Source organism: Aspergillus neoniger (assembly GCF_003184625.1).
Source record: "Aspergillus neoniger CBS 115656 unplaced genomic scaffold BO87scaffold_16, whole genome shotgun sequence".
Taxonomy (NCBI): Eukaryota; Fungi; Ascomycota; class Eurotiomycetes; order Eurotiales; family Aspergillaceae; genus Aspergillus; species Aspergillus neoniger.
This window is the reverse complement of record NW_020291144.1, coordinates 284,690-307,598: the sequence shown is the minus strand read 5'-3', so window position 1 is coordinate 307,598 and position 22,909 is coordinate 284,690. Positions and strand designations below refer to the sequence as shown.

Here is a 22,909-nt window from a genome sequence, read left to right as displayed (position 1 = left end):
AGTGATTACAGCAAGACGCTTGTTTGAGGGAATATTGGACTGGAAAGAAGGATAAAAATTGCGGGTCTCTGTATGGTCATTCCGGTCCACCTTCGACGGGCTTTTTGGTTTCGCGTCATCTGGACTTTTCTCCGGAGCTTGTGAAGCTGCGGAGGAGGATTATGATTGCCGTTGTTCTTTCCCGAGCGAAGATCTTCTTCTCAGGCATCGTTGGGATTGTTAATGAGAGCAGCTGGTGGACGCTGCCTTCATCCTATAAATCGGTCTGCAGCTGGCATCCGACATAACGGGTAACATGCGGCGACCGTTTTCGCAGATTCTGGTCTGCAGTTCTTCTATCCGTCGTCCTTCGCCATACTAACGAATTGGATCTTCGCAGATATTGCCAACGCATCGAATCGGTCAACATGATTCCCCGCTCCATGGCGTGGACCTCAATGTCGATATTATCCCTGTCTGGGGTAACGGCAGCATCAAGTTCCTGCACTAAAGAGACGTTCTCGTCTCTCGACTTAAGCAACATCAATATACTGTCGCTCAACGTCACCGCTGCACACAACTTTGCCACCAATGCTTCACTATCGAGTGGAACCACCTCAGCACCCGTAGGCCAAATGCCAGCGACGGTAGAGATCTGCATCGTGTCATTGCAGTACACACACCCTGGGCAGAACGACATTGTCAATACCTACATCGGACTGCCTCTTGATGCCAAAAGCTGGAACTCACGCTTTCTCATGGATGGGGGTGGTGGATGGGTAGCTGGAGGGCTTGATGAAATTATAGCTCCCGTCGCTGCCGGATACTCATCCGCCTCGACCGATGGGGGACACAATAGTACCGCCTCAACGGCGGACTGGGGCTTTGTGAGCGAAGGCAATACCAACTGGCCGGCGCTATGGGATTTCTCCAGTGTGGCACTAGGCGAGGCAGCTGTACTTGGGAAGCTGGCTACAGAAATCTACTTTGGTTCGCCGCCCAAGTACTCGTACTGGAATGGATGTTCCACTGGCGGTCGACAGGGACACATGATGGCCCAGAGATTCCCGACCTACTTTGATGGTATTGTGGGAGGCTCTCCGGCTATCAATTGGGATAAATTCCAACTGGCCGAGTTCTGGCCTGCTTTCCTGGCCCAACTTCTTGGTGTGTTGCTATTGCTGGGTTCATTAAAATCATGCTAATCAATCTCTCACAGATACACGGCCGCCTGCATGTGTCCTCGATACATTTACGGATGCTGCCATCGAAGCCTGTGATCTGCTGGACGGAGTGAAGGACGGAATCATTTCTCTTCCAGGTCAATGCCATTATGAAGCATCGTCGATGGTTGGTCAAACCATAAATTGCAGTGATCCGGATGGGCAGATTACATTAACGGACAAGATGGCTGAGCTAGTCCAAGGCATGTGGGATGGACCCATATCACTCGAAGATCAATTCGAGTGGTACGGACTGGGTTATGATGCCGATCTAACAGCCCTCCTTACTACGACCTGCACATCGGTTGATAACTGTACTGTGACACCTTTTAGTATCAGCGCCGACTGGGCCCGAATTTTCTTGGCCAGAAACTCGTCCTTTAGTGTCCAAGGCCTAACGCGACAAGACTTTGACGATCTCTACCGCGAATCAGTTGACCAGTATGCTTCCGTTATTGGAACGCGCAATCTTGACTTGACAGGGTTCAAGATTGCGGGAGGAAAGATGATTTCTTGGCATGGAATGCAAGACGAGTTGATTCCGACCAACGGTACAGTGGATTATTACAGCCGGGTGATGGAGTTGGATCCCAGTGTGGCAGACTACTACCGCTTTTTCCTGGCGCCTGGAGTTGCTCATTGCGAGGGGGGTAACGGATTCGATCCCAATGATTATGTGTTTGAAACGCTCAGGGCATGGGTTGAGAACTCAACAGTGCCTGACACTTTGGAAGCCACTGCTGTAGCAGTGGCTGGCTCGAACAGCAGCTCAACTCGCACGGCGTATCTTTGTCCTTATCCGAAGATCTTCACCTATGTTGGTGGAGATCCGAATGATGCATCGTCTTTTAGCTGTGCTTGATATAGAAATAGCCGAGATGGATCGATGGGGAGTTATGTCTCACACTCCACATGTTCCATAGAGTATGGAGTATCAGGGTTACCTAAGTAAGGGTCCAAACTGAAATGCATACTTAAGTACTCTGTACAGTAGATAAAAATAAAAGCCAATATTCAACCGCAATGTCTCAGTTACCCACCGAAATCATGCTATAAATAATTGGTCGAAAATCATCCGTCGTCGCGAGGAGAGAGACGATCAACCAGCAAGTCATTAATTGAGTTGCCTGCAGGGCCTTCCATAGTAACTTGGAATGAGTGGTACCTACATGGACCACAGATCCCCTTTCCCCTCATGCCATGACTGGATTCTACCATCCCTAAGCTTCTCGGCACTTTATTAGATGCGGGTGTGACCCGTGTGTGTGTCTTGGCTACCATCCATGTCCGACAGCATACCTTTCCTACAATGCTCCTACATCAAGGAGAAATAGAATCAATAACAGAATACAATTAATAAAAGAATAAGATAAAATCATACAATCACCACATTAATTTATCTCCGACCTCCCACCACCTCAACCCAATACTAAGTGAAATAAAATAACAGAAAAAGAATGATGATAATAATCGGACATCACTACCCAATCGGGCATCCCGAATCTCTTCTGCCTGAACACAACATTACAAACAAAACAAAAGCGGGGGTGTTGTTAGTTGTTTCCGACCCGCCATCCGCTCTCCCTCGCTTCCAATCATTCCCTTTCTACTGTCTAGGGTTTGCTTCATTTCTGATTTCTCCTTCGCTGGAAATTCTGGTGCCTGAATGAAATGAATGAATTAAGTTGTGATGTGATGGGTGGACTATTTTTAGATCATCGATAGATAAAAGTAAGTAGTAAGTGGTAAGTAAATCAGGGTTCAATATGACGGTTATTGATTGGATTAATATCGATCAATCAGGACGTACACTAGTTGAGAGTTCTGGTAGTCGTGTCATGATTGCGGTGTACACTTATGCAGGATGCCAATAATTTACCTGAGCTAACGGTATGATGAGTGATATGATATGAGATGAGATGATATCGTGGTGATCGGTCAGTCCACTCTATTCTGCTCTGTGCTTGTGCTTGCGCTTGATTTTTTCTTGGTGTCGTTAGTGGGTCATTACGATTAATGAATGGGGCGGTGTTGAGAGTTGGACTAGTAGTATCGGGGTTTTCTTGATTTTTTCCCTTCCTTACTTGCTTTTCTTCGGGGTTGGCTGTTATCGTAGAATTGCTTTTTATTACCTTTCCTTGATAACATGGAATAATTTCCATTGCCTTGTTGTGTAACTTATCTATCTATCCTGAGGAATAGATGCAGTAGGCACATAGTTACTCCGTACACAACAGCTGAAACAACCATCTACTTACACAGTATCTTTCTAGCTAATTAGCTAGCTAGTTAGCTAACTGATCATCTGAGCTGCTACTACTTGCATCGGAGATACCACTACCAATACATACTGAATTGGACACTCCCCTAAAGAGAATAGCCCTAGTAGTTAGATATCTATCTGCCTACACCCTCACCCGCACCCTCACCTCCAACAACCATTTATCCTAATTCTAGTCGGAGACTAAACTAATAATATCACAAACACACTATTAAGTAAGAACCAAACATCAACCCCATCCAACTAGTCAGTTAGCTACTACCCATCCCCACAGACTTATTCTACTACTAGTAGTTTTACTGTGTCTCGAATAGTGCCGACCCGTGCGCTGTGTGTGTGTGTGCCGTCCGTTCCAATCTGCATGATGGTGTCTCTGCATGCATGCTACACACTAATTAACTAACTAACTAACCACTTAACACTAATTACTACCTAGTACTGTTGTTCTGCTGTACTTATTCCGCACTTATCCCCGTCTTTTTCGGTAGGAGCCTAGTCTTACTACTTACTTACTTTCTTTTTCTTCAACACACACCCCCCACACCCATACCACTCACAACTTACACCCTCGAGTTACTGCCTACTGCCTACTTGCCTACTACTTTCTCGTGTTTATGCGTCCGGTCCTTGTCGAATGATGTATTGATACCCTACCTTATTCAACATACTACATACCCACTTTACGAGTTTATGGTTGCTAGTTAAAGTTCCGAGTTACGAGGATATACCCTGGTTTTCAATTACTTTATTTTCTCTTGACGATTTGGTGGTGCTGCGTTCCGATGATATGATACCCTTACTACACAGCCACGTCAATTCCGCCTCCCAATCACGCACACGCTACTTGCTCCTTGTTCTGGGATTACTATTGCAGGTACATGTACCGCTGGTTGCGGGGGATAATAACTCTAATTGTGAGTTGTACTGCCCTTAATTTCTTCGAGGGAAGCCCCAGGCAACTAATCAATGGGTGATGTGGCGTGATAGGCTCCTCTACTTCAACGATATCCTCTCAATCTGATGCGGACTCGCTCTCCTCGTGCGATACCCTCTCCGGTACCCTGACTATCTCCTCCTCTGCGACGGGCAGTATCTCTCTCTCCAATGTTGAGACTATCAATGGCGGCATCACCATCCAGGATGTATCCGGGTTGACGTCGTTCTCGGCGTCGGATTTACAGAAAGTGAATGGGAAGATCTATATCTCCGGGAATGACGACTTGACGAATTTGTCGTTTCCGGATTTGGAAAAAGTCCCCGGGGAGATTGATATCGAGGGGAACAAGGAGTTGAGGGACATTGTATTCCAAGATTTGAAGAACGTCGATGGAAGTTTGATTCTGGAGGGGACTTTCAACGAGTGGGTCCTCCGTTTCCTTTTCAATATGAGGGATATTCCTTTTTGACGATGGGCAGGATCAAATTCGGCGATCTCGATAAGGTCAAAGGACAAACGGTGATTCATTCCCATGGCGGGTCGTTTCGATGCTCGAGTCTCAATTCTCTTCGTGATGATGACGATGACGACGATAACAATACCCGCCGTCGCCGCGACAACAACAACAACAACAACAACAACAACAACGGCGCCTTTCAAGGATCTTACACCTGCACCGACGGTTCCAGCAGCGGACTCAGTGCGGGCGCCAAAGCCGGTATCGCCATTGCCGTGATCGTACTCGTCCTGCTCATCCTTGTTGGTTTGTGGATGATGTATCGGAAACAGCGGAAGCGGCGCAGAAGACAGAATGATGATCAGAGCCAAATGATGTATACGCCTGTCGGGGTCGGCCTTCGGGGCGGCGGTGGTAGTAGTAATCGAGACGAGGAGTCGGCAGCTGGTGATGAGAAGCCTGTTACCGGAGTCCCGAATCCCGCCGTACTCAGGCAGAATAGCGACCCTGTTATTGCGGCTAGTGCCATTCCCCGGAAACCGATATCGCCGCCACCGCCATCAAACGAGATGAACAGGGAATCTATGGTGTCCATGTCGACGTCTCCGCCCCTCCCTGCTGCGTTGGTCCCAGGAGATCGCTCGTCTGCGTCGCCGCCGAATGACGCGGATGGACGATCACTGTTCCTGCATCCGATCCCCCGGAGGCGACCGTCGGAGACGGATGTGCCGTTGCTGGATAGTGGTGACGTGCATGAGGCGCCCGGAAGTCCAGTACAACGGCCAATGTTTGAGCTAGATGCAGGGCCCGTGCGAGGAACGCATCAGCAACCTATTAACCATGAGTAGCATGCGCTGCAGTTTATGATTTGCATATCCAATGTATATACCTGAGCGGTCAATAGTCCAAAAAGATTCACGAAGATAAGAATATCTAACTGTACATTAGATCACGAATCATAACAAAGAAAACCAAACCAAATGCAACCGATATCCCCAATCATGATAGTATACATCATGCATTAACAATCATCCATTAGATTATGACTTCTTCGCTCGCACTGCCTGCAGTGTCTCACCAGACGCCAACGGTCCACACCATCCGTACGTATCGCACCGGCATTGCTCGTACCGGGGGCAACTATACCTATTAGCATTTCTCCGCAATTCTCCCACCACGTTGTAGGCCAACTTACTATATCACATCCATTCCGAAAATGATATGCCAGATCTTCTCATACACCCATCCCACGCCAAAGCTATCCGTCAGCTCCGTCTCCTCTGCCCATTTCAGCATGCGCTCGTAGTCTTCGCGTGGCCGTTCCAGGATCCGTTCTCGGCTGACGGCGAACTGTCCGCAGCACACATTTCCGATGTGTTCGGGCACCTTCTCAGCCGGTACGCCCAGGATCGTCTCATACACTTCTGGGAAAAACGCGCGGATGTCGTCCTTCTCAATATCGATTTGTGTAGGGCTCCAAGGGTGCACGCTCGTGGGACATCCCGGGTCGTGCTCGCACCGAAGGTTCACGTAACCCTGTGCGTCGACGGCCTCGAGTCGGAGGTTCTTCAGCGCGGGGCTGGTGTGGGGACCGAAGAGGTCATTGTGCCATTGGTCGAGGTTCGAGTGGATGAAGATGGTATACTTCGGGAGTTGGTGATAGAAGTCGACGACGAAGGAAAGGTAGGCGGCGGCTTCGCGGCCGCGAATAGTACGCGGAACAAGGAGGTAGGGAGCAGGGGGCTGGTCGGTCGTGTAGATGAAGGGAATTGAGCCGCTGGACAAGGTATATCAGTATATGATCGCCTGGTGGCTAGGTAGGATCGTACTGGTCTTTGCAGTAGTTGAGGAGCCAGGTGAGGTCTTCTTTCACGGTCGCAGCCAATACCAAGCCAATGTCATTTGTCGCATTGCTGTAAGTACTGGTGAGTTGGGCCAGTTGGGATGTCACGATGTCGTGGTCGTTGTTAGGAGTTTCTTGGTGGACTGGTGAGACAAGGTCGGGGTCAGCATGATGTCGGTGATGATGCACACGGACCACGTGAGCTGCAGAGAGAAAGTATAGATACCTGGTTGGGGTTCATAGGGCCGTGTACCATAGAGATACCAAGATACCATGGAGGTGACAAGGAGAGCAAGACATCCCAGGCCGGCAGTGCGGCGGGCAGGCCAGCGAAATAGCCGCCTCTTAGACATTGGGGATGGGCCTCACGGAGAGGGGGAGGCGACGGCACGGAAGAGCAATATAAACGGGCGCAGAGGGGAGAGGGAGGCGCTATTAGAAAGAAAAGGGGGAGGAATGGAACAATAAGGCAGTCACAAATCAAGACATGAGACGAAGATTAAGTCGCGTCATCAGCCATGTTGCGCGCAGCCAAACGAGAGAAGAGATGGAAGAAGTCAAAGTTGGAGTGAAGTTGAGTGAGTGAGCGAGTGAGCCTCAAGCGACGGGAAAGAAAGGGTAACTCAGGGAAAGGAAATGGATGGCCAGCCAGCCGAAAAGCCAAAAAGGGCCCTCGGGTGGATCCAGGCTGGACGCCATGGCCTCACACAATACGCAGTAAGGGGCAGCTGGCGACGCCTCTAACCTCATCCGGGCTAGTCTGGCCCTTCTCCGGCCATTTAATCGTCAGGATCTGAAGTTGAGTGTAACCCCAGTGGAGTCTTGATGTTCCTGGTGGTGGAGGTTCCCCCGCCCCCATTGGTCGCCTGCCCCCGGCCCAAGAACCGCTAGTGACGGATCCATCCTTAGTGCCATCCAGCCATGCCCCGTTCGGAGCTAGGCCACGTTACTTGCAGATACACCTGGAGTGTGAAATCTGGAGGTGGAACAACCGAGAACGGTCGTGGAGAGAGACAGGGAAAGGGTTGAGCAGTGTACAATAACTGACGGTGAGGGATGAGGTCCACAGTAACATGCTTACTTGTTATACAGCAGCCGGTTTGGTTTGGAACCAGCTGTTTTGCCTATCTCGTTGCAGGGCCAAGAAGCCACTCGTCACGGAGTACGTCACCCTATGAGGGCTACGACCAAATGATGCTTGACGGGTCATTTCCGGCGCGTCGGGCCCATCCGCACACATGCAGATGTCGGTATATCGCAGCATATGCCACGCAGCTGTCGGACGGCTCCTGGTGGATCGCATCGTTGATGACCGGCGAATATATATTTCGTGCAGCCGCCCTGAGCCACCACTGCTTATATCCTCCGGCACTATGCAGTACGCGCGTCTGTCGATGTGATGGGTGATATTACTGTGACGTAGAAGAATCAGAAGGGTACTTCAGACCTAACAGCTTTACAGTACTCAGTATAGGGGTCTTCATGCGCATGCTCTGTATGTTAGTAACGTTGATCTAATTTCTGTTCTATAGTTGAGGGCTAGCTATGTTGGCCTGTTGTAATAAGCTTCGTCCTAGTAGTAGATATCTGTTTCAATATAAACTCAACCCACATGCCCCTAAATAGAAGCAAGATTAAGCCACGTGGTGGTAGAACATGACAGGTGTGGACCATCCAGCAATGGTGTACGTATACTGACTGTTATTGCTCCCGCAAATGAAGGTGGGCCAGTACCAGCCGTGCTCGAGTGTGGACGGAATATGGAGAAATGATCTACCATACCCAGAACAGTTAGCAGTAGACTCTATGCCGTATTGATTTTCAGCACATAATGATACACCCAGTCAACGAGTTGGTGGGCGAAGAAAGCAAGTCGATGAGGCATCGCGAGCTATAAGTGCCTAACCGATGTCTTCAGCCGGTCCACCTCCTTGCAGCAATTGTAGCAAGCACAGGGAACCTGACAGCTGCAGAACCAAAGCAGTCACGTCAGGATTAGATTTCGAGCCTCAGCATTAAGCAGAGGTTAGGCCCGAATGTACAGCTCGGCCCATAGGTTGTCCCTGACGGATGTCGGACCAGCACGGAATTGGTGGTGTTATAGATAGTGTTGCGGATTAATTGGGGCACGATTGATGCGATCCAGATGTACGTGTTGCTATCGCTATACTTGGGCGTTAATTAGCATGTTTGGTAAGCTGAGCACTCAGCCCCGCTGGGAAAGCTAATATGGAGACACAACATAGTCTACCGGTCAGTCCCCGGAGATTCATATAATGGCAGTTGCAGATGGCATTGAATCTATTCAGGTGGCCGATATGCTTTATGCAGGCATGATCAACATCAGCTTGGGACAAAAACTGTGGTTAGACTTTCTCATTCAACCGAACAGGAAACTGGAAGCGCGGCACATCTCAAAAATTAGCCGGGGAGTTCGGCGAGGAAGCCGAGCGGATGATTGGACTACTGAACGAGGCAATTATCCGTGCGGGAAGCGGGTTGATGCGGATGATTTGGGGGTGATTTGGGGAAGTCTGACCCCGCAGAGTTGCAATGATGCAGAAGGAGATGTGTAAGCGAGATGTTCCAGATTTCATGGCACTTCTCAAACGAGATGTAAATCGTTGTGTCGAAATTTTAATTCTCAGATCATGTGCCTGGCAGATAATGTTAGTAATGGGGCATGAGTAAAATATAATAAGGACAGTGATTGGTGGAAAATTATTTGTAGGGGTCCCAAAGAGGAAACGTGTTTTGGCGGGGAGGAGAATTCGGAGGAATGTCTGCCGCCTGACATCATCACTGACTGTCTCTGACTTTCTCTCGACTGCCATCAACTGCTGGAGGTGTGTACTCCATCAGAGTCAAAAACACAATAGCCATTGGCAAAATACCATTGCAACCTCAATTCTCGGGAAATGAATGGCGTGTCTGACCATGGTTTCCTCTTCTCGGGGTCGGAATTAACCGACAGACCGAGAAGTATCTCAGAAGATGAATGGAATGGGAATGGGAACATCCCACGCACGCCCCACCGAGGGGTCCCAATTACTGCTGGCGGGGTAAACTTCCCCTCGAAAAGCATCATCAGCCACTCATCGTCGCGGCACCTCCTCCATCGACTTCGATGATGGACTAGAGCCATGCTATGTGACCCCCACCGGAGGACCTCGGCCGTCTGGAAGCGCTCCCTATTTCTGTCGCGTTCGCCCTCCTCTTCTTCCTTCAGTCTTTCCCTTCTTTCTTCATCTCTCCTATCTCTATTCTCCTCGTGAATCCCATTCTCTTACACAATGTCTCTTGGAAAGAAGGTTACTCTTAACTCCGGTGCTCAGATCCCGTATGTATCTGTCTCTGCTTGCGCAATCGCAACTGCTGACCCCAAATAGCCAGCTGGGATTTGGTACCTGGCAGTCTGCCCCCGGTCAGGTCGGTGATGCCGTCTACGAGGCCTTGAAGGCCGGTTACCGCCACTTGGTAAGTCATATATCCTAAATTGTATTCGGTGAATAACCAGTCACTAACACGATCTAGGATCTGGCTACTATGTAGGTTCACTCCACACACCAAATCGATCACACAAGCTAACCCCCGCAGCTACCAGAACCAGCGCGAGGTCGCCGAGGGCATCAAGAGAGCCTACAAGGATGTCCCTGGCCTCAAGCGTGAGGACATCTTCATCGTAAGCACATTCCATACATCCCACCTCCAGCCTATACTAACCCCCACAGACCTCCAAGCTGTGGAACTCCCAGCACGACCCCGCCGTTGTTGAGAAGGCTCTGGACGAGTGCCTTGCTGAGCTCGAGCTCGACTACCTCGATGTGCGTACCTTGATGACCGACATCACCAACAATCACTAACATCTTCCAGCTCTACCTCGTCCACTGGCCCGTTTCCTTCACCACCGGCTCCGAGCTCTTCCCCCTCGTCAAGGACAGCTCCGTTGAGGGCGGTGATGTCGTGATCAACGACAACATCTCCATCGTCGACACCTGGAAGGCCATGACCCAGCTCCCCAAGAGCAAGGCCCGCACCGTCGGTGTCTCCAACCACATGATCCCCCACGTGAGTCGCTTCATACCTACTCCTCATCAACACTTACTAATCTTCAAACAGCTCGAGGCCATCATCAACGCCACCGGTGTCGTCCCCGCCGTCAACCAGATTGAGCGCCACCCCGTTCTCCAGAGCAACGAGCTCATCGAATACTGCCAGAAGAAGGGCATCCACGTGACTGCCTACTCCGTACGCTCCCTCTCCACACCCTCTCCACACCATTCCAAAAGCAAACACTAATAAACAATGAATACAGGCGTTCGGTAACAACGGCTTCGGCGTCCCCCTCCTCGTCACCCGCCCCGAAGTCAAGGAAGTCGCCGAGTCTGCCTCCAAGCGCCTCGGCACCACCGTCACCCCCGCTCAGGTCGTCCTCGCCTGGTCCCAGGTCGGCGGCCACAGTGTCATCCCCAAGTCGGTTACGCCGTCCCGCATCCAGGAGAACTTCAAGGAGGTGGAGCTCACTCCCGAGGAAATCGCCAAGGTGTCCGAGCTTGGCAAGGACCGCAGACGCTACAACACTCCTTACATTGCTAACAAGCCTCGCTGGGATATTGACATCTTCGGTGAGGAGGAGGAGAAGCCTGCTGGTCATAAGGTGATTGTTTAAGTGCTGGTCGCTGGGAACTCTCGCTTGTATGATGATGATGATTATGTGACGGGTTATATATTTGTGTAGGAGATAGAGAAATGTGAAAATAGATTTGGTCTCCATACTGCTGATACTCGCTACGGGCCTATGTAGTACTTGGGTGTATTGGAATAAAGAGAATAGGTGTGTTCCAAGTAGGTAGTAGACGAGGCCATCGTTGACATTATAGCTGGTATATATTACTAGAGAAGGTAAGTAGGTCGAAAAAACTGATTGCTTAGTAATTATGTGCTACCGGCACAGTGTGTCCTCGGGATAACTTCAAGTCTGGAGCCAAGTCAACTAACTGCTGCAGTTACATGCCCACATATCTTTGCTAAGACGAGCAAGCCAACCAGCAACCTCAGTACTTTCATGCCCCTCTATTGATAATTGAGACATAGCCAACAGTCTATAGAACACTCATACAAGTTAACCCATCTACCAGCAAGCCAAACCACCCAAACACTCACCATAAACCTCACAAACAAGCACCCGATAATAACTTTTGATATAAACACCTCCAACATGACAGAACGCGACCAACCCCTCAACCAAGAACACCCCCAAACAGAACTCCTGGCCATTCTTCCTCCCCCCAACTTAATAAAACCCAAGGCATCCATCCTTCCTATGCTCCAGTCTGATATCTTCGTCCCGAGACGCGAGGCAATCTGTACACAGTGTTTGCGGAATATGGATTCAGAGGACATTGTGGATGGTAGATTTCTGTGCAGATGGCTGGCTTTTTGTGTGTAAAGTTCTTTGGAAGAGAGAGGGAGAGAAAAGCCTTTCGCTCGGTGGATGGAGGTATAGGTTAGATACTGGGCTGTAAGGGGGTAGGGTTAGGTATGCGGGGGAGGGGCAGAGACAGGATAGATATTTGATTTGCACACTATCGTAGGTATTGTTGCTTATACTCGTGATTATCGGTAGATACTATAGTGGAAGGGCTTTCAGCTGACGACAGCCTTATACATGAAGGCAGGGATATCGTGTCCAATCAGTCATGACCACGTTAGGATGGTGTCGTCAGTGCTGAGTCTCCTTGAGGGTTATTCGTTGATTGATGACACTAATACTAGGTTGTCTGTTCTGGAATTGGCGAATAGATCGTGATCATTAAATGAAAGCTGTTGTGGATGAGGTACAGCCTTGTTCGAAACAATGTGAGAGGGGAGTTGGAGTCAATAATATAAAATAGTTGAAGTAAGTAGTGAACTCTTTCCCCACGTTTCCTAATTTGACAGCTACTTATGTAGGATCAGTACCTATATGCTTTATGCTCTTCATTGGGTCATGGTCTGCTCGAGCCCATCCTACATTGTGGACCTTTCTTTCTATATCTACATCATATGATATCAACATTAAGCACATGCATTACAACACTTTCTATACTAACATCATCATAAAAGCAAATCCATTAGACACTAACAATTCACCAACCCCATCAATCAAGCGTCGTAAACAAATCCATCAACCTCTCAAACCTCGGCGTCCCCAACCCCGTAACAGGATCCCACCCCCTCGCAACCGGAAACCCATCAGTCCCACAACCCGGATTCTCGCCAACGGTCACATCCTTAAACGCCTCGGGATGTTCATACAACACCGGATTCACAAACCCCACAGTAGCCTTCCCCTTCGCCAACCTCTCCTCATTAATACGCGTCAACATGGCCGCGAACGCCGGCGCCGCAGCAGAAGTACCGCCTACTAGAGTGGCTTCGCCCTGATTATAGATGATGATGTTGTCTGCGATGGCAGAGATATCCGGGTATCCTCGTCCGATGCGGTTGTAGATCCCGTCTGCGTTGGAGAAGTCAGTGTAATTTACTTCTGAGTAGTAGGGGTAGGTGAGCTCGTCGGAGGTAGTGGAAAAATAGGCTTTCACGGAATGGTTCTGGTATGCTGGTCGGGCGTAGATATTGCTGAATCCGCCGCCGGAAGGAAAGCGGGTGACTGCTATTTCTTCGTCTTTGGCGGTGTCGGAGCCTAGAGGGAGGTATGTGCCTCCTACTACGGTTAGGTAGGGACATGTGGCTGGGAAGTCGGGGACGAAGATGTTGTCTGAGGAGCCCAAGCAAGCGCCGGTGCTGGAGGCGACGCCCGAGTCGCCGGATGCCACCACGACAGTGATTCCCTGGAGGCCGAGCTTCATGAACTCGTGGCATTGGCGGCGTTGGTAGGCGATGGGGAGCTCGGCTTCGGGGCTGCCGTAGGAGATGGAGATTACGTTTGTCGGAGTGTAGACGCCGCATTGCTTGGGGGAGTTGTAGCCGTCTGGGGAGGGGTCTGGGTATTGAGGGTCTAGGGAGGAGGTTTCGCTGCAGTAGGAGCCGTCGATGGCGTAGAGAAAGTTGTTCAGGAGGCCTTTGTAGTTGTAGTTGTCTTCGTAGTTGGGGTCGTCGGTTTGGTAGAGGATGGTGTTTTGGGGCCATATGATTGGGTAGGCCATCTGGAAGTCGAGGTCGGACTCGGGGCCCGCGTTGGTGACTTCTGTTGGCGCGGTGGCTCCGTCGATGGAGTCGAGGGTTGGATGGGTTCCTTGGGGAATCTCGCTGGGCGGTGTTAGTTGTGTCTTAGAGGGTGGAGGGAGGGGTTGAACCTGGCAAAGTTGGAGAAGAAAAGATTCAGATCTTCTTGACTGTAGATGTCTCCTAGGTCTTCGAAGATGCCGAGCTCGTTGCCCTTTGTGGCTGTTGTTCCCTTGGTGATGTTGTACATGGCTGGACCGTTAGCGTCGCTCATAGAGCTAGGTGGTTGGACATACCTCGAATACAGTCTGGTGTCACGGCCAAATCGCAGTGTGCTAGCGGGTCGTCGAAGATCTTGGTGATATTGATTGGTAGTGGAGCGAGAATCGGGGGCAGACTGCCGAGGAAGCGCTTCTCTGTATCTCTCTTCTTGGAGGGCATGCCGCGCACTTCTAACATCTTCACTCCTGGTGTGATGTAGTCGATGTGCGATTGAATAGCCTCGGGCACGTGGTATCTAACCGGTTAGCGGTGTCGTGACATGTAGGAGATGGACTCACTCGTGGCATGTCACATGGGAGCTTCCCGTGTCGGCGTGAGAATAGATGTAGTATTCTGTTTGCAGAAGCTGCTCGACCTCGCTTGCGTGGGCATCGAACTGCAGCCACTGCTTATTGTAGGATTGCGAGATACAGCTTGGAGCAATGCCAGCAGATTCTATCCAGGCTCGGACGTTCTCCACGGCCTCGTTCGACGGAGCAAACAGGTCATGCACCTCCTCGCTGGAGAGGTGCTGTCCGTAGCGGGACGATTGGGGATGAGATCTAAACCATCAGCTAGGTCCTGGTAAGGGAACAGACAACATACACCTCCATCAACAAATCGTGACCACGATCCAAGTTGGACTGGGTAAGCCCTATTCGCATAGGCAGCATAGCACTCTTGTCCAACCGGCTTTCCTCTACCCAGACACTGGGCAATGCATCGCGCCGCTCATGAACGACATAATTACGGGGCGTTGGACTAGCCAGAGCGACCGTAACATTGAGAAGGAGAAGTGAGGCACGCATGTTGACAGCAGCAACAGAATAAGCGTGGCGTGCAAAACATCACGCAAAAACGGTGGAAGCTGCGGGAATTATATGCTAGTTGACAGAACGCTGCTGATCCCATTGACTCGCATCACTTCACTTTGACACGCTGACGTTTGCACTCCAACATCTCAACGACAGAAGCCCATGGCTAGAGGGTATGGCATGAATTCCAAACCCTGATAAGAGACTTTGACATCCATCGCCAATAAGGAACCTGACTAGTGCAGATCACTCTGGATCATCCTGGTCAAGACCCGCTGTCCGTGCAAACACCAATTGCTGTGCTATTGTCGCTAGCCAAAGGCTGTTCAAGGCACCCACAGACAGAACATAAGCGTCAAATCAATCAATCTAACCAAAAACATCTTGCTCAACGGCGAAACCCCCTATTATCAAACATAAAAAAATCCGTTCAATCCCACCACCAAACCGTCATCACCAATGCGACAAAAGAAAACACAACCATAGCGAGAAAAACAAGCACTAGACACAATCAATTGTCCGATCTGCACGAGAGCAATAGACAGCGGGCTGTAAAGCCTAAGTCGTGGGTGTGTGGGTAAACCAATCACACTAGTGGTGGTTCCACGACGGGCGATCAGCGCCAGACACTAAAGCTTGTCTTCGGAGTCGGACAATCCACGCGGAAAGCTTGAGTTGGTCTTGAGAGCTCCAGGGGAGAGTTAATCCCCTTTTCTTCTCTTATTGATGATGGGGAGGATTTAATGTAATTTGTTGAGTTTTGGGTCGGAAGTATGACCTTACGCCATGGGCTAGCTAACTAATTGTCAGGGATATATTAGTAAGTCCAGTGTGAGTACTCAATATGAGAGTCCATCGAAGCGCACCTTGGACAAGCAATAGTTTAGTTCGTCTTAACTCCACTCGTGGGTCATGTCTCTGTTGCTCAAGAACCATAATGTCAATAAATCCTCTCCACCTGGTGGGCAGAGAATAGGTTGGTAAGCTTCACACGATGACATCACAAGCGACAGGTACTTGGTTTATTCTGGAAGCAGAATACAAAAGTGGACTATCGCATTAGACGAGTAGATCAGTTCTGCTACTATTAGCTGTTTGGCTGATGTTCTTTAGTTTGAGTTGGGGGGTTGTGCTGGATTGTGCAAAGTTGTGAGCACAATGTAGAAGTTGGCTGGAGTACTGCTGTGCTTACCTGGGTCGGTGAAGCCAATCACCTGATTCTCAGAGTAACTAGGGGTTATAGTATCTGGTATGAAGTGCTGAAAATATGGAAGGTTTTCAGAGAATGTTGCACAAGTATGTCGAGTGGACAAATTATATGTTATTCATCTTGCATTAAGCCGACATATGTCTAATAAGCTCTTTTTGTATATACTTCAACTACCATGTATGTTCTCTCCGCTCACCCACCTCCATCATCATCGACACCACTAATCTTTCATCTCAAGCAATCTTATCCGGGGTAGCAGTGACCTCCTGGTGGATAGTCTGTCCACCAGCAACCTTCTTGTCATCATCAAAGCCAACCTCCTCGATGTGCGCACCGCGCGAGTACTCGTTCTTCGTCTTCCAGGCGGGCGTACCAATGTACGGAATACCGTTGGGATCAGTGAAGATGGCCTCGACCTCTTCCAAGGTCTTACCCGTGGTCTCGGGGAAGAAGAAGAAAATGTGAATGAACATGGCGGTACAGAAAACACCGAAGAGGATGTAGACCTTCCACTGGATGTTGACAAAGGCCGGGGGAACGAAGTAGCTGAGGGCGAAGTTGAAGGCCCAGTTGGCCGAAGTGCAGAGGGCGGTGGCCTTGCCACGCACACGCAGAGGGAACAGTTCCGGGGGGTACACCCAGCTGGCCGGGCCGAAGGAGATGGCGTATGAGGCTACGAAGAGGTAGGTACTGGCAATGACAGCCTTGCTGGGCGCGCCGTGGATGACCCAAGACTCGGCCTCGACGTGGTTGAGACCACCGGGCGGCGCGGGATGGCCGTAGCTGGCCATCAGACCGGCATTGATGTACATCCAGATCATCATGAAGAGGGAACCGATCAAGAAGGTCGGGCGACGACCCCACTGATCACCCCAAATCAGAGCCGGCACGGTCATGCACACGTTGATCACGTATTGGATACTGGAGGAGATCAGGTTGTTGTTGCCCTTCAGGCCGGCCATAGCAAAGACGTAGGTAATGTAGTACACTAGAACGAACAGTCAGTATTGCTACCCACCCGTACAGGCTTGGAAGACACTTACTCATGACGTTCATTCCAGTCAGCTGAGACCAGATCTGAACGAAGATACCCACATGGGTACGGTTGAGCATGTTGGGCTTGAACAGCTCAAGGTAGGAAACATCCGCGTTTTGACGCTCAAACTCGCACATGCTCTTGATCTCTTCATATTCGCGCAGCACAAAGGGAGAGTTCGGGTCGCCCTGACCGTGGACGAGAGTCAAGACAGCGTGGCACTCCTCCCACCGGTCCTTGCGTGCCAACCAACGGGGCGACTCGGGCAGGAGCATCATACCCAAGAACAGTAGCACGGCAGGGATCATCTGCAGACCCCAAGGGATCCGGAAGGCCGCCGTACCCTTGATGAAGCTGCAGCCATAGGAGACGCTGGACCACGTGTGAGATGAGGGACGGCAACTGATGGTGGGCAAGAACTTACTAGAACATGATCAGAATACCCCAGGTAATAGCCCATTGCTGCAGACCGACGACACGACCACGCTTGGTTGGAGGTGCCTAGAAGGTTAGCACCACATGCAGCAGAGGTATTATAGGATCTACATACAATCTCCGAAATGTACACCGGTACCTGAGCGGAGCAGATACCCACACTCAGACCGTTGATGATACGACCGACGATCAGCATGGGAATGTTCTGGGAGGCACAGACAATGATAGATCCAATGCACCTATGCAGCCATGCATGGTTAGTAGAGCCAAAGGTGCAGCGATGTCAGGCACTTACCAGATAACGGAACCGATTTGAATGGCGGAACGACGACCAAGGATATCCGAGATGAAACCCGAGATCAACGAACCCAGCCAGGAACCAGCAGCCATGGATGCGGTGATACCACCCTGCACACTCGCACTGGGACCCTGACAGACTCTCGTGCCATCATCATCATAAGTGACAGGAGCCTGGTTGAAATAACAGAGATAGGCATCGGTCTCGATGATGGCGGACATCGACGAGATATCGAAACCGAACAGACCACCGCCGACGACGGCGATGGCCGCAATGAAGTAAAGATTGCCGATGGCCATGATGCCAGCTGGTTCCTCTCACGGCAGGAGATTCTGGGGGAAAGAAAAAAGAAACCTCGGGGAACCACCGAAGAAAGCAAAAGAAGAACGCAGGAGAAGCCGGGGAAAAGACGGGGGATTTAAGGAAAGCGAACCCCGGGAACGGATGGCACCAGATGAAATGAACCACAGTGAGACAAGAGCAAATGCCGCGGGGTCGACGCAGAAAACCGCCATGATGGCCGGTTGAATTGTCAAACCTAAAGGGTGGTAGAGGGACTGTTCCGACCCGATTAGCACGGCAAAGCAGACCCATGCCAGGCGAGATTAGACCGACCTCTGACTAGCGGAGAGACAGGCATATCCGGTTAGGTCAAGGTTCAGCTGGACTAGCGATTGGATGCATGCAGCAAAAGGCGGTCCACCAGGAGTTGACATGGGGGGCGTTGCCCATGGGTCAGTCGGCTGGCCGTGAGCCCATCCGCCGCATGGGAAAAAACCGGGGCAAGCACATGGTCTGGAGGGTCGAGTGGGCATGAAACGAGCCATCAGGAAGCAGATGAGGAGGGGGCGAGAGAATGATCCAGAATCCACCCGACCTGAACGATGCACGGCACGTTCTATCTCGACTTCAGCGGTATGTCTTTATCGGGATGGCCGAATGTGACCGTAGTCGGGTAGGTGGCTGAAAGCGTGGGCGGCGGTCCAAGCCGGCCAGCACGTTCAAAAAAGCCATCGGACACGCAAGGCAGGCAACCCTGAAGGCTGAAGACCGAAGACGGGTCAGCCGAGAGTCGGAGGCCGCGATCCAGCGTAAGCGTGGAGGCAGAGAAGGTGGAGGTGGAGGATTCCGGGGATTGGGTGGATCGGCATTGTCGTTCCCTTTCCCGGCCAAGGCGGGATACAGTCCGGAGTAGATTGGGAAATTCCTGCAGGCCAGCAACGCAATGCCAGCGGGGACGGTGCAGCGACAGTGTAACTATAACTGACTCGATGCAGAGGTGTTATCTAATATGAACCGATTATAGCTAAAATTCGGTGAAGGCGAGCAAACGAGATCCAGTTCGGGGGGGAAATGGAGAAGAGGATGGGGGACTTGAGATTGCGGAGAGACACCGACCGGCTTCCCCAGAGCACATGACTCGACTCTCAGGCAATCAGGCTCTCGCCCGGCCCAGAGCCTAATTAGGCTTAAATCTCGACTTTCAGGGTCTTGGCCATGGTATACCTTCCCTAGACCGGCTAGTATGGGTGGGTATCTTACGGAAAGTATCCTATCACAACCAGTCACAATAACACAGGAACAGGAAAACATTGATTTGCTTTGGGTAATGGAAACACCCCAGGCCCCCCCGTATCATTTCTTTACAAGGATTGAATTACTACCCCCAGTCATATTGCCAGATTCTCATTCCCTGTCGGCTATGATGTTATTGAGACATTCTATGAAATTCTCTTCCATCTGCTTCCCGAATGACCAAGTAGATAAATCCCTCATGCAACAATCGCGGGAGACCCCAGTCACTCCAACATGATACTAAGTAGCTACTACCTACTAGTAGTACTCCTGGTCAACTGAACCTTGACATGGGACTGAGAATTTAGCCGACATTGTACCCTCCTTTTAGCCTTCGCCAAGGACTCTCTAACGTGCTGGATTCCAGCACCGTTGGTTACTAACGTTCGAATTTTTCTCATCCACTCAAGCTCTCTTGGCTGATTCGTGGATTTTCTCCGCCCGTCAATGGCTTCGACTCCCATATTTTACTACTACTAGTACTAGTAGAGCCAGGCTGTCCCCGCTGTACCAAGTGATGTGAGTAATGCAATCAAAGGCTGGTGGCTGCAAATCCAAAATCGCATCTTCATGTGCGGTATATGTGTATATATATACGACCAGGGTCATTATCATTACGGAAAATGTCGGGACAAACCATGTCCGCTGTCGGGGGTGAGACACAAGCCTCCCCAAGCCGGGAGAAGAGGGGAAGGAAAAGCCAAAAAAGCCACGCAGAGACAAAAGAAGAAACACTAGTCTACTAGACACTCAGCCCATGCAGGGCAGCCAACCCTAATTACCCGGCTGCCCATGCCGACCCCCTTTGCCGCATCTTACACCAGATCCCACTGTGCAATGAAGACAAACTCCATTTGCACCCGACCAACCCGCGCCCGGTATTCCTCCGCTGTCAGCCCCCGGCAGTCCGCTCGATCCCCGAACCGGGTCAGCACCACTATCGGCACCTGTTGGCCGGGCGCCCCCAGCATTCTGGAGTCCGGCACGTCCACGTACCACATATCTCCCTCGCCGTTAGGGTTCGATCCCCGCACGTGTGTAAATACGAGACTCTCCTCCTTCTGTCCGTCCACTCCTTTCACCATCAATAGGAACAACCCCGGCTTGGCCCGCGTGTGATACTCTAGCGTCCAGTGCTCGCAGATCAGACTGAACTGGAAGCGCACCGGTCCTCCCTGGTGCACTGATATCTGCTTGGCAGCCGGGCGGTAGGACCGCACTCCAATGCTGTGCTTCTCCGCCTCCCCAAAGATCACCGGCTGCTCAACGCACAGCGGTGAACTGGGGTTACCCAGAAGGTACTCCTGCCAGCTGATCTCCGGACGTCCATCGTCACGGTAGAACTGCGTTCGGTCTTCGGGGAAGTGCTTCAGCCCCAGCTCATCATTAGTGTCCGTGAACATGGCCGGGTCGAATTTTGGCTGGTAAGGCTGCCCCTTGCCAAAGACGCACCCAGCACCCCAGCAGGGGTCAATCAGCTTCCACTGCCCGTTGTCGATCCTGACGACGTTCCAAGCATGGCCACCTTGAATCGGGGGTAGTGGAGAGCCGGGAGTAGGGGCCACATATCCATAGCCCTTACCGTGGCCGTGGACGGTCTTCGCCTCCATACCTGCACGGGTAGCAAGCGCAGTGAACAATCCAGCATACCCTTCACACACACCCATTCCCGTCGCGAGTGTATTGGCTGGGGCTTGATTCTGCACCCGATTATTGTAGAAGGCCTCTACGTCATACGCGATGTTGTGGTGGAGCCATGTAAAGATGACACGCGCTTTGTCCGTGTGGGACGGGAACGGTGCCGTGAGTTCATTCGCCAGCCAGGACAGATCGTGTGTTGGGAGAGACGTGCGCGGGTATCGAGCTGCATGGGCATCGGCAGCTGAGAAGTCGCGGCATTTCAGGCACACAACCGGTGTTGGCACTGTGGGCGCATTGGAAGCATACAAACGAGGCTTCGTAGCTTGGATTTTGGAGAGATCCGGACGCGATGCCAGGGGGACAGGCGGGGGCACGCCATTGGAGCTGGGTTCATTGACGGCTCCATTGGTACTGCCAAAAGATTTATTGATCGCCGCGAAACCGGATTGTTTCAGCTTACCCAGCGTATCGTTAGAAGGCGGGGGCGGGGGCAGCCTCCGAACTGGTAGCGGTGGGTTCTTTTCCTCCTCTTCGTTGATAGTCAGCGACCTGTCACTTGTTGTCCTAGACGGCAGTGGAGGAGGCAGCCGGGAAGCCTGCGAATCGTTGCTTTCCACAGAGTAGTTGCTCTGGCTGGATTTCCGTCGCAAGGGCAAAGACGGACGAGGTGGAGATAGCCTGCTGCTACTGCCACTACTTCTCGTAGTGGGCGTCGGCCGCGGTGGTGGTTGTGGCTGGCGTTTGGGGGGCAATGGAGGCAACTCAGCCTCGCCCCAAGCGGGGGGCAGGGAGCGGCCAGGGCCTGCATTTATTGAGCTAGCCGATGTCTTCCCGGTACTTGTAGTTGTCGATCTAGATATATCTGAGGCCATAGACTCCAATGAGCCTTTATGAGAGGGTTGCGTCGGTCTCCGCGGTGGTAGTGCTGGGCGTTGTTGGTCGGAGGGCTTGCGAGCAGGCAAAGGAGGGGGTATCTTGTGTTTCACTGGGGGCGGTGCTGGTGCAGTAGCGGGACGTGGGACCGGCCTAGGAGGGACCGCATCATTTGAGGCGGATGAACGATTGTAGATGGAGCCATTGCTGCCAGCAGCATGGTTATTATAACTGTCGTTGGTATTGTTGGTGGTGAAGGTCTTGGGTCGCGGGGGAGCAGCTGGACGGGTGGGCATTGGAGTGGGCTGGACAAGCACAGGCTCGCTGGTGTCGATTCCTGAGCTTTGACCAACTTGCGCTTGTTTAAGTGCCGCAATCCGTTGCTGGATTGACATGACCTGAGGTTCTTCCGCCATGGTGCTATTACTTTAAGAAGTTCGTGGGTGAGGAAATAAAGGGTGAAGCGAATGAATGGCCGTTGTTAGGGAACCGTTATCGAGGAGTGGGTTTCAAGAAACGACGATCGCGAGTGACTAGAATTAGGGATGATTAGGAGGCCATAAAGAAAGGAAATAAGGATAAGAAGACTCCCTCAAGGATAGAGGTGGGTAAACGAAAGAAGGCAGAATCCTGAGGGAGGAGGGTTGGAGGCTAAGACTTAAAACCCCTGCCACGGAGGGGGAAAAGCAGAGGAGGGAGCGAGAGACTCAGTCAGAAGTGGAGAGGGAGAAGCAGTGGACGAGGCTGTGAAACAAAACCGGAAACGGGCTCAGCCTTACCGGTGCCTGAGGTGTGGATCAAACCCCCGTCTCCACCCGATTCTCTACTTTTATAAGGAACGAGCCATACACAATGAGATTGTACACGCAATGCTTTCC

At 51.2% G+C, this 22,909-nt stretch overlaps 9 protein-coding genes across 9 annotated transcripts; 5 read left to right on the top strand and 4 right to left on the bottom strand.

The window, feature by feature from the left end:
- Positions 1–407: 407 nt before the first annotated feature.
- BO87DRAFT_308599 (tannase and feruloyl esterase) lies at positions 408–2,064 on the top strand (the record flags this gene model as incomplete). Its single annotated transcript, XM_025619440.1, has 2 exons — positions 408–1,146; positions 1,199–2,064. The coding sequence occupies 2 exons, from the start codon at positions 408–410 to the stop codon at positions 2,062–2,064; spliced, it is 1,605 nt and encodes a 534-aa protein (XP_025479720.1).
- A 1,752-nt stretch (positions 2,065–3,816) lies between these two features.
- On the top strand, positions 3,817–5,848 carry BO87DRAFT_376613 (putative GPI-anchored cell wall protein Pst1; the record flags this gene model as incomplete). Its single annotated transcript, XM_025623334.1, has 3 exons — positions 3,817–4,397; positions 4,471–4,843; positions 4,900–5,848. Coding segments are annotated over exons 1-3 (1,322 nt in total), but the record flags the coding sequence as incomplete, so codon positions are not given.
- Positions 5,849–5,917: 69 nt separating this feature from the next.
- BO87DRAFT_308333 (DUF3431 domain-containing protein) lies at positions 5,918–7,073 on the bottom strand (the record flags this gene model as incomplete). Its single annotated transcript, XM_025619427.1, has 4 exons — positions 5,918–6,017; positions 6,073–6,654; positions 6,707–6,863; positions 6,947–7,073. 4 exons carry the CDS (start codon positions 7,071–7,073, stop codon positions 5,918–5,920), a joined length of 966 nt encoding a protein of 321 aa, XP_025479718.1.
- Positions 7,074–8,996: 1,923 nt separating this feature from the next.
- On the top strand, positions 8,997–9,536 carry BO87DRAFT_386730 (uncharacterized protein; the record flags this gene model as incomplete). The annotated part of the gene is made up of 2 exons (XM_025624771.1): positions 8,997–9,292; positions 9,452–9,536. The coding sequence occupies 2 exons, from the start codon at positions 8,997–8,999 to the stop codon at positions 9,534–9,536; spliced, it is 381 nt and encodes a 126-aa protein (XP_025479717.1).
- An 11-nt stretch (positions 9,537–9,547) lies between these two features.
- Positions 9,548–11,504, top strand: akr1 (putative aldehyde reductase (AKR1)). Its single transcript, XM_025623333.1, has 8 exons — positions 9,548–10,060; positions 10,110–10,197; positions 10,255–10,268; positions 10,318–10,402; positions 10,452–10,544; positions 10,594–10,788; positions 10,840–10,968; positions 11,036–11,504. Exons 1-8 carry the CDS (start codon positions 10,014–10,016, stop codon positions 11,387–11,389), a joined length of 1,005 nt encoding a protein of 334 aa, XP_025479716.1. The 5' UTR covers positions 9,548–10,013; the 3' UTR covers positions 11,390–11,504.
- A 311-nt stretch (positions 11,505–11,815) lies between these two features.
- Positions 11,816–12,231, top strand: BO87DRAFT_376610 (uncharacterized protein). Its single transcript, XM_025623332.1, has one exon. It carries the CDS (start codon positions 11,939–11,941, stop codon positions 12,167–12,169), a length of 231 nt encoding a protein of 76 aa, XP_025479715.1. The 5' UTR covers positions 11,816–11,938; the 3' UTR covers positions 12,170–12,231.
- Positions 12,232–12,860: 629 nt separating this feature from the next.
- On the bottom strand, positions 12,861–14,957 carry BO87DRAFT_415992 (S53 family peptidase; the record flags this gene model as incomplete). The annotated part of the gene is made up of 5 exons (XM_025626722.1): positions 12,861–13,971; positions 14,019–14,139; positions 14,184–14,404; positions 14,448–14,711; positions 14,755–14,957. 5 exons carry the CDS (start codon positions 14,955–14,957, stop codon positions 12,861–12,863), a joined length of 1,920 nt encoding a protein of 639 aa, XP_025479714.1.
- A 1,449-nt stretch (positions 14,958–16,406) lies between these two features.
- Positions 16,407–18,241, bottom strand: BO87DRAFT_397004 (sugar porter family MFS transporter; the record flags this gene model as incomplete). Its single annotated transcript, XM_025625277.1, has 5 exons — positions 16,407–17,161; positions 17,217–17,581; positions 17,634–17,710; positions 17,760–17,883; positions 17,940–18,241. The coding sequence occupies 5 exons, from the start codon at positions 18,239–18,241 to the stop codon at positions 16,407–16,409; spliced, it is 1,623 nt and encodes a 540-aa protein (XP_025479713.1).
- A 1,822-nt stretch (positions 18,242–20,063) lies between these two features.
- BO87DRAFT_376607 (uncharacterized protein) lies at positions 20,064–22,735 on the bottom strand. The gene has a single exon (XM_025623331.1). The coding sequence runs from the start codon at positions 22,445–22,447 to the stop codon at positions 20,333–20,335; it is 2,115 nt and encodes a 704-aa protein (XP_025479712.1). The 5' UTR covers positions 22,448–22,735; the 3' UTR covers positions 20,064–20,332.
- Positions 22,736–22,909: the final 174 nt, after the last annotated feature.

What these genes read in the sequence shown, in the direction of transcription:
- akr1 (XM_025623333.1), top strand. Translation starts at nt 10,014, where the DNA reads ATGTCTCTTGGAAAGAAGGTTACTCTTAACTCCGGTGCTCAGATCCC. An exon ending in TCGAGCTCGACTACCTCGAT is followed by an intron (nt 10,545 to 10,593) that starts GTGCGTACCTTG and finishes AACATCTTCCAG; the next exon opens with CTCTACCTCGTCCACTGGCC. An exon ending in CCAACCACATGATCCCCCAC is followed by an intron (nt 10,789 to 10,839) that starts GTGAGTCGCTTC and finishes ATCTTCAAACAG; the next exon opens with CTCGAGGCCATCATCAACGC.
- BO87DRAFT_376610 (XM_025623332.1), top strand. Translation starts at nt 11,939, where the DNA reads ATGACAGAACGCGACCAACCCCTCAACCAAGAACACCCCCAAACAGAA.
- BO87DRAFT_376607 (XM_025623331.1), bottom strand. Translation starts at nt 22,447, where the DNA reads ATGGCGGAAGAACCTCAGGTCATGTCAATCCAGCAACGGATTGCGGCA.